The sequence below is a fragment of the Anoplolepis gracilipes genome, chromosome 2, assembly GCF_047496725.1.
Source record: "Anoplolepis gracilipes chromosome 2, ASM4749672v1, whole genome shotgun sequence".
NCBI lineage: Eukaryota > Metazoa > Arthropoda > Insecta > Hymenoptera > Formicidae > Anoplolepis > Anoplolepis gracilipes.
The window spans coordinates 12,301,190-12,316,355 of record NC_132971.1 but is presented as its reverse complement, the minus strand read 5'-3'; the positions used below and the strand labels follow the sequence as shown (position 1 = coordinate 12,316,355).

At 32.0% G+C, this 15,166-nt stretch overlaps 1 protein-coding gene across 4 annotated transcripts in view; it reads right to left on the bottom strand.

The window, feature by feature from the left end:
- Positions 1 to 15,166, bottom strand: part of Glurib (Glutamate receptor IB) — a 266,800-nt gene that overhangs the window by 76,012 nt on the left and 175,622 nt on the right. For 3 of the 4 annotated variants that reach the window (XM_072910169.1, XM_072910165.1, XM_072910167.1), the window contains exons 3-4: positions 6,424 to 6,551; positions 4,049 to 4,178 (exon numbers count right to left, since the gene is read on the bottom strand). In XM_072910169.1, the coding sequence (XP_072766270.1) occupies positions 4,049 to 4,178; positions 6,424 to 6,551 (258 nt within the window). Of the gene's footprint in view, positions 1 to 4,048; positions 6,011 to 6,423; positions 6,552 to 15,166 lie in introns of those variants that run through there. The other variant, XM_072910173.1, reaches the window with a different exon arrangement.

Sequence of the window (15,166 nt, the reverse complement as noted above, 5' to 3'; positions counted from 1 at the left end):
AAAATTTTAATACGAAATCTTATGGTGATATGGTTTATTAGGAAACATGTGATAAGTTTTATTATAAATATTGATTTAATAGTTTATAATAAATAACTTTATAATAAATTTAATATATCCATAATATAATAAAATGTAACATATATGTACATAAAATAAATATAAAATATTTTTACAATATATATAAATCTACTTTTAGATAAATACAAAAGTACAGAATAGAACTGCATTGTTAGATTATTATCATCACTTAAAATGAATTGGTCAAAAATTACATTAATAATACCTGATTTTTTAAATGTTGTAACACAAAATAAAATATAATCTAGCAACTTTTTGTTTATATTTCTTATTGCTTATTTATTTTATATTTATTTATTTCATATTTGTATCATTAGACATGGTCTGTATTCACTAATTATAAAGAAATTGATGAGGTACAATTTAGGAGATCAATAGATATAAGTTCTCTATACGTAAATGATATGATGTGTATCCTTATATTATATACGGTAAAAATCGACACGTGACTAATTGTAAAAACAGTAAATTAAAATTTCTGTTACGACACAATTGCTCATTGTTTACTTAGACACGTGGTATAAATCTCTTACATAGTCTATGAATATTCTTTATGTTAATAACTTACCTCTACAATAACAGAAAACTAATGAATATTCAGCAAATATCTTTTATGAATCTACAAAGTGAGGTTTTCATTTTAAATATTAATATGTAATTATTAATTAACTGAACATCAAAAATTTTATATGTCGTAAATTTGGTGAATTTAACTTGTAATAATATATGTAAATACAAAAAGATATTATTTTAATTGTTGTTTATACATTATTAAAAATAAGTAGACGATTCTCTTTATATCACTGAAATTTAATATTACATTAAAATTATATTTTTTAATTCTTTGTAAATGCGCGATAATTAATAACAATTTAAAAATATTAATTATACACATTGACAAGATTGTTCGTGTATATGAGTGTGTGGATCAAAAAAATATTATTTAAAAATTTCTGTTTCTATTAAATTGGGAACTGAGAACAGATAAGTAACGAAAAATACGCTATGAAAGCCAAATGATCTTTGAATGCTCATCGTTTTGCTCCTTCCCTCGTATCCGCTTTAATCGAGAAACGGCATGGTTAAACTACGTCAGATAGCAGGCAATGGGAAGAGCTAAGGACGAGATGGGACGAGAGAGGAAGGAAGGAAAGAGGTCGTTCGACGCGCGGAGACAGCACGATAGTCCCTAAAGTATATTTGCATTTGCATTCGGTAATTAAACTCTCTCCGTTTCTGCGATACTAGACTACCTCCAGCTCGTTCTTATCGAAGTTTGTCGAAGAAGAGCAATTGGTCGGCTCGAGGAATTCCAAATGGCTTTCCCGTGCCCGAGGCACGTGACCAAGTTATAACGGCCGGAAGTCGACGAGAGATACAAAACTGTCTAGCGATCTGTCTAGTGATTAATCGTTTCGTTCAGTCGGAGTTACCTTGTGTTCCATTAATTAAGTAATTAAACCGCTGTCGCTTCACCTCTAACATTAAGATTGACAAGAGATTTCGTACGAAATAGATCGTAGAAGAGAGCCTGTCTTGTTACAATCTTGTGTTAGTTATCATCTCGTTTCGTGTTACAAAAGTAATAATCGTTTCTGAAATTACAATTTGATTCGAGCATTGCTAACAATTTTTTAATTTGTCTTAAAAAATCGAAATTTTCCTAAACAAAATCAATACGTAATAAAACATTCTATTTTTATTTCGTTATATTCTGTTATAGATGTATCATTTGATTAATTGTATTTTTTTTAATGCTTTTTTAAGTGAATGATTGGCAGATAACATGATTTTAATATCAAACTAATTACAACGTTGCATTTTGCTGGATTATTACGCACGCATGTCAGATAAACAGATAATTGCTCAGCTATAGCATTATTAGAAAGTAAAAGCTTTGCTTGAAGCTGCGTGTAATTTCCGACAGATGTTACTTATTCATTTTTCTGGAAAATGCAAGTACATCGATGTCCGTGATTTTGCATATAAAATTACTGATTTAATAATTACAACTAAATATAGAATCAGTAAATGCAATTGAGTAAAAACTCTTTTTCTCTTTTTAATTTCATGCTTAAAATTGTAAATGTCATAATCATGTGAAATGTGTATGTACACATGCATGATTTCATCCGAATCAAAAACACGTGATTTTAATAACGCGAAAGGAAAGAGGAAAAGAGATAGAGCAAACAAAATACAAGTAGTTAATTAGAAGTAACGTATTTCCATGACACAATTTATTTTCAAGCGGTTTTTCCTATAAAAAAAAAGTTTTATTTCTGGCTGTAATTATATTTCTTATATAATAACATATTATTTTGCTTATTTGACTTTAGCACAAAAAAGAGTCGCCACGTATTTATGAAAATCTCTTTCTTGGGTATAAACTTCAGCTTTGGAAAATTATAATTATATTTACGAATGCATCACATTTTTGATATTTGACTATAAATGTCTTTATCTAATATACAGGGTGTCCCAGAATTCGCGGACACGGAATGCACAGCGTGATTGTTCGTGCCAAAAGAGGCAATTTTTTCCTCAGCAAAAATGTCGAGAAAAGATATCATTTTTTGCTAGTTTCCAAATTTTGCTATTATATATCTCTGTAACTAAGTCTTAAATAAAAATTTTAGTAAAGTAAACTCCACCTAAAATTAACTGCAGAATATAATTGCATTAATCTTTTAATTCTACAAAGTTTGATTTGCGACAAAACCCATCTTTTTCAATTACTTATAACTGAAAAATTATTGATGCCTCGACATTTTTGCTGAAGAAAAAGTTGCTTTTTTTTGACACGGACAATCACGCTGTGTATTCCGTGTCCGCGAATTCTGGGACACCCTGTAACATATATGTACGTGTCATAGTCAGACTAAAAAAAATATCTCTTTTTACAAAACATCTAGGTACTTTATAAAGTGTGATCACATTCTCATCATGGTTAAAAATTAAATCTTTTACAATTTGGCTAGAATTTTAATATTTTTATAAACGTAACAGGTGACTCGCCACATTGTCAAATATATACGATTGTACATTTTTTTAGATTTCTGCTGATTTTATGAACTACTGTCTTTGTAGAATAGTCATTAATTTATAAAAAATTAATAGGTAATTATTGTATATTTCTAAATGAGAAAATTTTCACGATTATATGAATATATTTTTCCGATTAAAGTTTTTATAAAAAGTAATATAAATAATATTTCAAATATAATGAGTACTTGAGTAAAATTCTTCCAATTTTTGTATGAAACTTGTTCTTATCATCTGTATTGTTTTTGCAATCTCACCCTCTTTATAAAGGATTTCTTTTTTGCCTAACACTTTCTAAATAAACCCTATATATGATAAAAATTTTTAATAAATTATTAAGAAATAGAATAGGAATTCAATGTAAACATTCTAACATTGGTATAATCAAAGCGCGTGTCATTCATAAAATGACTGAAATAAGCCAGCCAGAATCTAAAATAATATAATCATTACATTTGTTAATTAGTTGTTGGTGTTTTATAAAAAAGACAAAAATTCTTAAGCACGTTATGAAATTCACATTTCATTTTTAATCATGATTTGTGAACGCATTTTATAAAATGCCTAGATGCTTTATGAAAAGACGGATTTTGTAATCTGACTACGACAGATATAAAATATTTCGTTTACATAGAGATATACAAAGATACGATTACTGGTGTCGGACATGCGCGTATGCGCGTTTTTATTCCGCACAGAAGTCGGGGAATCCTCTCGATATCCCGTGTCTACGATATCGGCAAAGTTGGCCACAGGAGACCGAGCCTACTTGGCGGATATATATATATATATATATATAATAAAAAGAGAAATATCGTGGCGGGCAGAGGAGAGGGGGAGAAGTCGAGGGGCGCTGCAGCCCGCGGCTATCGCCTTGTAAAATGAGAAATGCATGAGAAAACCGCGGGGTAAAGGGACTTACCATCGTGGGAGTCGTAGAGGTAGATGATTTTCTTCCAACCGTAGTATCGCACCGTATCGATGATAGCACGATGGTAATCCGGCCGCATACTTATGGCGAAGTCCAGGAGACCCGAGGACGGCGTCAGGACCTATACAGAATAATCTCTGTGCATTTATGTACAATTGTTCGGAGGGGAGGGAGGGGGGGGGGGCGGTAGGGAGGGAAGGGTTGTGAAATTTTCAATAGATAGCTAATCGCCGTATGTCCTCCATTCAACTGGTGCTGGTGGAATTAATTCTACTTAGGAAAGGCAGCTACATCGAAACTTCAATTTGAGTCGATGCACATACACACACATATGTAATCTAACTGCTCATGAATTCTCTTTGAAATTTAATTCCTCTCGAATGTGCAACTGGTGCATGCGTATCATGATTTACTGGCGAAATATATGCTTTTTGATACTAATTTCAGTTGTTGCGGGATCTCTATTTGGTCTTTTTTCTCGTGCAAAAAAATACTGCGACGTTTTAAATCTACCCTGCACGAGAGATCTTTTTTTAGAAAAGGGAATTAATTTCTATGACAGTTATTTATAAAGATCTGTGAGGTTAACATTTATTCCATACTGGTGAGTTATTTTTGTCCGTGATTTTTCTAACGTCAATTTTTCGAAAACGAATAATCATAAAATAATATATTTAAATAAATTATTTTGCAAATTTATTATTTTGGTCTTTATTTAGAATGCTTAAAGAAGAAATATAAATTTTTATAGATTTTTTTCAAAACACTTTTACATATTAATAAATTTATGAAAAATACGCTGACCCACCTGTACGGTTAGAAGGTGCTAAAAACAACAATACGGAGTAAGGGTTAAATATAGTTTTTTAAAAGGATGTTTTTTATCTTGATTTTTTTTCGGAAGACAAAATAAACATATCAGATTTCAGAAATTAATCATCGCGCAGCTGGAATAATCATACCGTTACGTATTGAATTTCCAATGGTATATCAATAACATCTCTTTTTCTTGAAAGAGAGGCAACGACGCAAACGCAGAGTGCGGGGAAGGATCTACGTGGAAATTGAAAAAGGATTTTCTCTATATAAATGGCCATTCCTGGCGAACCGTAATTGGCCCCAAAAAAAAAAAAAAAAAGAAGTAGAAAACCGAGGCGTCGAATCAGCATTACCGTGCGATTACCATTTAAACGACATCGACATATATACTTATACTGCCCGGAAATATACATATATATATATATATATATATATCGTGAGAAAAATACGCACCCACACAACATCGAAATACTCACGAGCTCGTATTCTATAGAACATCTAGCGCGATATCAGTTTACAGCGACGCGATAAATGCAGCCCCGGCAATTCGAGCCGGCGAATAAATTTTCGGCTGGCCAATTCATTTCGCAATTCAAATTGTAATATGTATACCGTATGTATCGCATATATATACATATATACATATATATATGTATAAAATGTATTTGTATGATACATATCGGTCAAATCCATCATCATGCATCTCACACGCCGCCGCCGCTAATTATCAGCTGCAACGCGAAAACAAAACCATTGATTTCGCGAACGACAATTATTGTCATACACACGCACGCCGTAAGCGTGTATTCTTTTTTTTTTTTTTTTTTTATCAATAAATATAGAATGAAATATTTATTTTCATGATAAATGCGTCGGTTATAAGTGTACATACCAGCAATAAACACATGATTTAAGCCTCAACTCTAAGCCCCATTACGTATGTATATATTCTTCGATATAACATAAATTCAAGAGGTATAAAACATAATGCGAGGAATGTTACGTAATATATTATTTATATAAAAAAATAATTGTATCAATAACTATCAAATATCAAAACAAAATAATATGTAAATTTTATAGATAATTTATGTAAAGAATCGGTTTAGAAGAATGTCCTTTACTTACGTTTTGCTTCAGTGTGCACATCGAAGGAAAGACATATAAAATGTAACATGGAGAAAAACAGGTTCCATGAATAAAATGAATTTAAATATGGCTTCGATTCATTGCTTTGCTTTGTACAAAAAAACATATTATACGTTTAGTCATAACTAAACGTATAATATTGTATAATCCTGAGCTATAAAAACAGAGGAATCCTTCAAACCGATGATATTACATAATTTCATGGAAAAACCCGGAGCAATGACGTAAATTCCCCCGTACGAGTGTATACTTAATAAGATGTATATAATTATTATTTTTCTGATATAATTCTAAGAAATCAAATATCACAAAAATCGAAAAATAAAAAATAAGATGATAAAGACACGAGTTATCTTAAAAATCTAAAAAGGAGAAAATATGATTTTTTTATTGTTTACCTTTTCGGGAAACCAGGGTGTCACGAATGGCATCTGGAAGGTGTTGCTATAAGAATGCAGCGTATCGAATGAATCTGGACTCACGGCACCCAACATAGAAAACACGCCTCTGCTAAACTGGTTGCAGACTGTAACATGAAGAAAAAAACAATCATTGATATTATTGAAAAACAAGAGAAAAAAAAATTGTAGATAACATAAAATGATATTTTTAAAATATTAAGAAATATTGGAGGGTCTTGCAAGTCGTGCAAATTTATTTATTATACCTTTATTTATCAAATTTAACTTTATGGAAAATTTACATGTAACGATAAAATATATTTTGTCTGATATCTATTTTTAAAAAATGTTATAATACGCGATATGTTTACGTGCCATTGTTATTTATACGATGTTTATTTAAAAACCCACAAATATGCATATGCGTACGCTTTATTAAGATCGAACGAACGTCATGTGATAGGTAATCTCGTTGACCATTATGCGTGGTCTTCCACAAAGCACAATAATACCGCAAAAGTGTCAGCTTGCGGTACATACTGAACGCCTGCTGGATAGATCCGTTTTTATTAGCATGATGGAGACAAAAAGGATTACCAATAAAAACAGCGTATGTGGCGTATGGTAAGCCATACAAATCTAAATTTGATTACCACGCTAACAAAGTCGCTTTTAATAACGCGAGATAAACGATTGAGTAAGGAAGCTAACAATGAACGGAAATGTAGGTATGTCTTTGTCACAATTTACGCCACGTTCAGATTTATCAATAAGTTTATTCTTTTAGTTTTACTACAATCATCCAAATGGAATAACATTATTTATAAAAAATGTTGCAGTATAAAAATATTTTTATTTTTAAAAATATTTTGCCATGTGAAAATTGACATTATTTAATGGCATGGTCAATGTGTATCGTATAAAAACAATTTTTTTTTTTATTCGCGTTCAACGTTAAACCAATATTGAAGTTTTATTAAAATTCAAGCAAAAAAATGGTAATACATAAAAAAAGAACAGATGCTATATTGTTGCTAAAAAATTGAGGTTGTAATATATTAATCACATGTCTATACGTCATTATTGCAATTATTGTATTTTATGGTTGAGTATGATTCGATAATATGATAATTTGGAGCTTTGACGTCAGGGTGTTAAACCGCAATAACCGATATACCGGAGATAAATGGCGATGATGGACAAACGCGATAAAACGTATATAAGAACGGTAGAAGGAAAAAGAGAGAGTGACGGAGATAGGATATCGGCTGCACCGATTGCGAAGGTGAGGGAAGATTCAAACGGTTGGAAGTGATCCAAAGGGAAGGTAGGCGGCGGATAAAAGTACTGGCGAGGAAAAAGAAACCGAGGAGGAGCTGCAGGAGCTGCAACCCCTACAAGTTAATCGCTAAAGAAGAAACTGACAAGACTTGTGGTCGGAGATTTTTGCGCCGTTCGTCTAAATGACTGAGAAACGCCGGTATTTTCGATGCTTAATGTGAATAACATTGCTAACAAGCTATGTAATCCGATAAACATGATTAACTTTTCACTTTAAGGTTTTTTCTTTAGTTGAAAAATATTATTTAAGCATTTTAATTTACTTTAGTACATTTAATTATTAGTATATTATTTCCTTTAGTATATTTAAAAATATTTTTGAAATATATAACTCTGTAAAAATTGTCAATATTTATAATATTAAACAAAAAAATAGATCATGTCTTTAATAAACGTTGAAACATTAAACAATTTAAGTATTTGATTTTTAATTTCTTTAAATTTATTTTCTTTAGATCAAGAATTAAATATACTATTTATTAAGCATTTTTATTTACTTTAGTACATTTTAAATATTTTTATTGTAATAAAAATATAAAAGTTATCAATATTTATAATATTAAAATTAAATATTTATAATATTAAAATTAAATAGACAATAAAAAATAAATTTAAATATTTCATATTTTTAAAACAATCAAAATATATGTATATTCTTTAAATTTAATATATATTTTTTAAATATATTCTTTAAATTTAAATAAATTTGAAGACATTTAAAAAATATATATTATAATTGTTTTAAAAACATAGAATACTTAAATACCTTATTTTTTATTGTTTAATGTTATAAATATTGATAATTTTTACATTTTTATATATTCAAAATATTTAGAATATACTAAAGTAAATAACAATGTTGATTGTACAGTATACAATAAATTGCGTTTAGAACTTCTTTTTTTCGATTCAGAAGAAAAAGTGACTTCTGAAGCCACCTCATTAGGCCTACAAATTGCGTATAGCTAAAAGCAGAGGCTTATTTCTCATTTTCTGTTATCATTACTGCACGTGTATAATTTCTAGTTGCGCGCAGCCTACTTTATTTTAATTATTCTTTTATGCCCGGCGTTCGTCCAGGACTTGGGGTAAAAAAGAACGAAAGAAAAAAAGGGAGGAGGTAGAGAGAGACTGACGCCGTTTTTATTTTTGTTGTTCCGCGGCTACCACGTGTACGTGCAGTAGAGCAGAATTCAGAGATCCGGCGGCGCAACGGCCGGCATTTATTGTGGCCACCCCGAGGGTGCATTTATATTCATAAGCATAATGGGGCATCGTGATATATGCGCCCGCGCCTCTTGGTCAAGAATGTCCCTTCGCTCTTTCGTCATTATTAATTTCGCGTACCGTCGCGACCGCGCTAACACTTGCCAACATTTGCCGACGGTCATAAAAATACGCGCATCCCCTTCTTTAACTCCGTGAAAGGGAAAGAGAGAGAGACTCTGTTTCTAATTATAAGTTGTAACTAACATGTTTTATATACATGTCGTGGCTAAAGATTACAAAATTCGTCTTTTTATGAAACATCTAGGCATCTTATAAAATGTGACCATGTTCCTAAATCGTAGTTAAAAATAAAATGTTTTACATTCTCTGGTTAAGAATTTTTCATATTATCTAACTAAGAATTTTAAAATTTTTAATTAAGAATTTTAATTCTTTTATAAAACGCTAATAAATGTAATTTAGCAATTATTTTTTATCATATAAGGATTATTTAGAAAGAGTGTTCGGCAAAAAAAGTATTTTATAAAAAAACGAATGAAATTCCAAAAAGGAATGCAGTTGATAAGAATAGATTTTATACAAACCTTGAAGAATTTTATTTGCTCATTATTTTTGAGAATTTTATTTATATTTTATTATGTTACTTTTCACATGAAATTTAATCGTAATAATAAATGTGTTTATAAAAGCCTGAAAATTGTCTCATTTAAAAATACACGTAATTACTTATTTTCTAAACAGTTTAAATTTTATAAACAAGTGACTTTTACAAAGGCAGTTCATAAAACGACTGAAATAAAAAGTCAAACTCTAAAACGATATACAAGTCATTGCAGTTGATGTGGCGGGTCACCTGTTAATGTTTTATAAAAAGCCTAAAACTCTTAGCCAAATTATACAAAATGTCATTTTTAATTATAATTTGAGAATTATGACTTGAGAATATGGTTGCATTTTACAAAATGTCTAAATGTTTTAAAAATAAAAAGATAGATTTTGTAATCTGATTATGACATATGTATGATTATAAAATTGTACGTTTAAAACTTAATTTAATTTGATATATACAATATTTTATATAATATATAGATATATACATATATGTTATAAATACGCATAAATATGATATAAATACATGTGCATAACTGCATTCATACACATATAACTTTATGCATATATATGTGTGTGTGTGTAAATTAATCCGGAAACTTCGAGACATACGTATAGTGCACTAAATAAAGCATATAGCAGCGGTACGCTGTCGGCATAAATTTCTTTTTACCATGCATAAATTTCACTGAACCTACCAATTAACGGGGTAGATATAACTCGCTAAATTTTATAAGATATAACTTGCTAAATTTTTTAATTATTTTTCTGGATGTTGTAATTTAATATGAATTTATAATCTAAATATTTATAATTTGCCATTCTTTTAATTCAACCTTTAAAAATTTTTTATATTACAATCCGTTAATGATATGCATTTTGTATATGGAATAAATTTTAAATGAAGTATTGTAATCTTGATTGTCTAGATTGTCATTTATTATCTTATTTGTTCCAGTATATCGTGGAAGTTTCGAATCAATACGCAATCCCGTATACAGCGCACAATGAGCATACCAAAGTTGCGTCAAGTATGCGAAAGGGATGCTCGATCAAGGCGTAGGCGGCAGATGGTCGCAGTATTATCGACTCTATGCATTGGCTCGCGACTGTGAACTGTGTGTGTATGTGTGCAAGTGTGTATGTGAACAAGTTTAGAGCGTCTATTATTATACTAAATATATCTACTCGCTGCAGCCAGCCTGGGTCAGGCTAATGATGCCGGCAAAGTTTGCATACTGCACGGACAGATGCTACGTTCATGCAGATGATACTTCCAGCATCTAATTTTGTTATACATATGTATAGCCGATAGTACGACACCCGTTATCCAACAGATAAGCAACAATAAATAGCTAATAATAATGTAACGGTATAAAATAAAAATTCAAGCTTTTAAGATGATTTTAACTATGTAAGTTGAAAAAGTTGAAGTTGCATTTATGCTACTGCTCTTGTTCTTTTGATTCTCGTTTGCCTAAGACTTTTATCGTCATAAAACTATTAAGTATAACCGAATAATTCTTTTTTAACTGTTGATTGAATATTTTTTGTTTTCTTACAAATGAATAAGTTACCGAATCCTGTAAGATTTTCTACCGTAAAAGTATTACAAATGTAATCGCGTCTGTTACAAACTGTAATTTTGCACTCCAACTTTTGTAAGTGAGAAAACTGATTTGGAAAAGTGTCGATGATACGAGAAGTTTATTCAAATCCTAATCCCAACTAGAAAATCCGCTCCTCCTTTGCTTAGTTTATGCTCCATGTCTTTCACATTCTTTTTGGTCGAAAAGTTTGAGGAGGCCATTTCATAACTTAGAGACCATCAACGATAACACTCGCCAGAGAAAGAGAGAGAGAGAGAGAGAGAGAGAGAGAGGAGAGAGAGAGAGAGAGAGAGAGAGAGAGAGAGAGAGAGAGAGAGAGAGAGAGAGAGAGAGAGAGAGAGAGAGAGAGAGAGAGAGAGTAGAGGTACTTGAAGACTGGAATATCGCAGGCAAAATTATTTTTTACTCTCAAAGTTTCAAGTACCTATCATAATGTAACCGGGCGGTCCCTTCAACTGAGTCGCGATGATGATGTCGGCCACCTTCAGCAGGCAACTAGAATCTCGTGGCTCCACTCAACAGTACATAAGACTTCTTCCGCGACAGTAAACTTAGTAAGATTGGTTACACTGCTGTACTTTAACCTTGGATGCTATAATTTTACGCCACGGAAGCATCTGTATCCTTCAAAGAATGATTATTATAATGAATGAAGGAGACTTGATTACACATCTTTGTGGTTTAAAGGCATAATTATTGAAGTCATACATATTCTTGCATTTAAAGCAGATTACAAGGAAAATTTATATTGCGTACATTTTGCAAGATCCTATTTTCCTATATTTGGGCTAATATGTATAACAGCCTAACAGTGTCGCCAATTCAAAATATTAAATATTTTTAAATATCACAAAAGTATGTGTGTGTGAGAGAGAAAGTAATAGGAAAAAATACTCCCTCTACTCTAAAATTAAATACTTATAGTTGTGTTGCCGGCATTATATTTAACAACTGTAGAACAACTAATTCTAACTAGAGCGTTCACGAACCATTTAACTTGGTAACTTGTCCTATCACGCATGTTCCTATTTGTCCTTTAGCAGTCGCGGCGTTCGTGTAGATGTATTGGTGTGCGGAGGTGCGATGTAAATACGTGGGCATGCACCGACCTTATCAGAATTATCAGAGCACTGTTTCCTGGCCCACTCCGTATCCGTATGAAGTTCACCCGCACAATAGGACAAAGTTTCCGCGACCCAACGATTATCTCGATTTGAGCCCGGCGCTTGAGCTTGCCGGTGCATACGAATTCTATAGAAATCGCTAAGAGCGAGATATACCCTTAAGTGTGATCGTAAACTTTGCGAAGGTTCGTACGCATGTTACATATCGCGACGAATAAACTACTTGCTACTAAATGTGAACGTGATAACTAGAACTGCAAGGTTTTCATTCAAGAGTCGCGATAAGGTCATAAATTAGTCTGAAAATAATGCTTTCTTTTAAATATGCGGAATAGATTGTACAATTAACAAATATAGAGAAGATGTGGAATCTTAGGAAATATAAAAGTACTTTTTTATTTCAATATCATCCAGTAAGAAATAAATATATTCCTAAACATAGATTTAATGACCTAAAAAAAGGCCATTAAGAGGATTGAAAGGTCTAATGATCTTCTAATCCTTTTATATTATGTTTGTAATATTTTATATTATGTAATAACCTAACAGAAATCATTATTACCATACCACTGGTTGCTAAATAAAGTAAATATTTCAATACAACTTACATATTTATTAATGTTACTAGTCTATAATAATATTATCATATCTAACAATAATAACAGAATAACAGATAGTGAAAATAAGATTTCTTTCTTTACAATCCCTTATATTCCGAACTTAGCGAAACATTTTAAAAATATGACCAGGAACACAAATATAAAACTCTCCTATTACAGGCTAAACAAACTGAACAAGTTTATTAAAACGCTTAAAGATATAATCCCTAAGTCATCGCAAAAAAACGTCGTGTACAAACTCAATTGCAAAGATTGCAATGCTTCATACGTCTAGGTTAGACAAGTAGGAAATTAAATAACTGAACATAGGAATCACATTAGATTAAGATCCGCTAACAGCTCGGTAATCACCAATCATAGGTTGGATTATAGCCATGAATTCGATTGGGATAATGTTAATATATTAGATATAGAACGGTTTTACAATAAAAGATTATTATCCGAAATGATACATATTAAAAGAAAAAAAAAACAGCCTTAATTTGCAGATAGATACTGAATGTTTACACTCGATGTATACAGATATTATAGACACATTGTCAAAAATTTGACTTTCAAACTCAGTACTGATCATGTTGATCATATTAGTCTAGAGCGTTAATTGACTGCCTTATGTAAAACATTAAAAAGTGATATACCATCGTTGGAAACTGTCGAAAATATGAAGAAAGGATTGGAGGTATTCTCAAGTACTTCTTGTAATAAAACGAATCTCAATAAATTCATAAGATTCTCGTAAGATATCATTACTATTTCATAATAGAAAACGGAGTCACATCCCCAGGCCTGCCAACTAGGGAGGAGAGTACCGAATATTTTCGATCCAAAGTTTAAATATTGTCGGAAAGATCTAACAACACAACATCGCTTTAAGTTCCTACTTTACACATCCATGATTTCTATGCGTTATCAATAATCAACTTTTTATTTTTATTTATGTTGATGGCTAGAAAATGGTCGAAACGTTCGCATTTAATTATTAAGTCGAAATTCACTAACAATAAGTAGAATATTATGTACGAAATTTAATTGTTAAATCTTATGATTGTTCAGTTTGAAATTTAGTAAACGATTACATGCTCACTAACGACAGAGCTTGGCTCTTATTTGCCTTTTTTTACCTCAGTTGTTAATTTCCACAGAACCTCTTATATTAGTTAGTTTATAATATTATCAGATTGTAACAAAAACCAACTGGGACCAATTGAGGTCCTTTAGCGCCACCTATCTTTTCTAAACTTTTTGCGGTGCATAATTCTATGTAAACGTTCATAAACCATAATGCAGATTGCGTCAAATGTTGTAGATAACGGCAACAAAAGAGATAGTGGTATAATGATGTTTCCAATTAAAACTTGAAAATACATACTAATGAGAGAATGTAGAGTTTGGTAGAAAGTCGTATCGCTATAAAGTTTGCTGAGATTGTTTAAAGATTTCCCGTACTTATGTGCTTGAACACATCCTTCTACTTTATTCATCTTCATCGTGGATGTGTTTGCTCGCGAATAAAATGCTTTAGAAACACGATTTAAAATGCTCGAATTCAATTGCAATTAATAATCGCGCGGGCATTATCACGAAACGAATCAGACCGCGGCCGCGCTTTCGTTCAAGTTGAAATCTTCGAGCGCGTTTTCATTTCGACGGAGGGCTAAAAGTCACGGCAGGAAGTAGCCATTATTCTTCTCGGACGATATGTAGGAGTGAGAAACGCGTAATAACGCCGAGGAATTTTCCGAGGACCGTCCGATTTTCCCCGCTTCTCATCCTGCGGTCTCCGCCTTCCCAGTCTCCGCAGCTAGGTAGCTTTTCTCTCTCTCTCTCTCTCTCTCTCTTTTTCTCCCCCATTCTCCCTCGCTCTTTCTCTCTCCTTTCGTTTTCCGGGCGAGGTAAAACTTTCTCCCCTTCTCTTGTGTCTTCAGACACGTACACGTTGGCATAGGGATTCACCTGCGCGTGAAAGCAGACGGAGCCACGAAGTCGACGAGAAGAAGAGAGCTTGGGAAGGAGGAGTCTTATTGTAGTAGGATTTAAGAGAATTCAGCACGGCACGGAAATTCTGAACAGGTCTAGCCTTGCTTACAGGGCGCGCACTTCGCGAAACATCTTGCGGGCATCTCGACGAACGTCTGACAGACTGCGGTGACGAGGGTGAAAATAGCATTTGTATCGACATGTACCAGAATCGACAAGAACCTGCGAT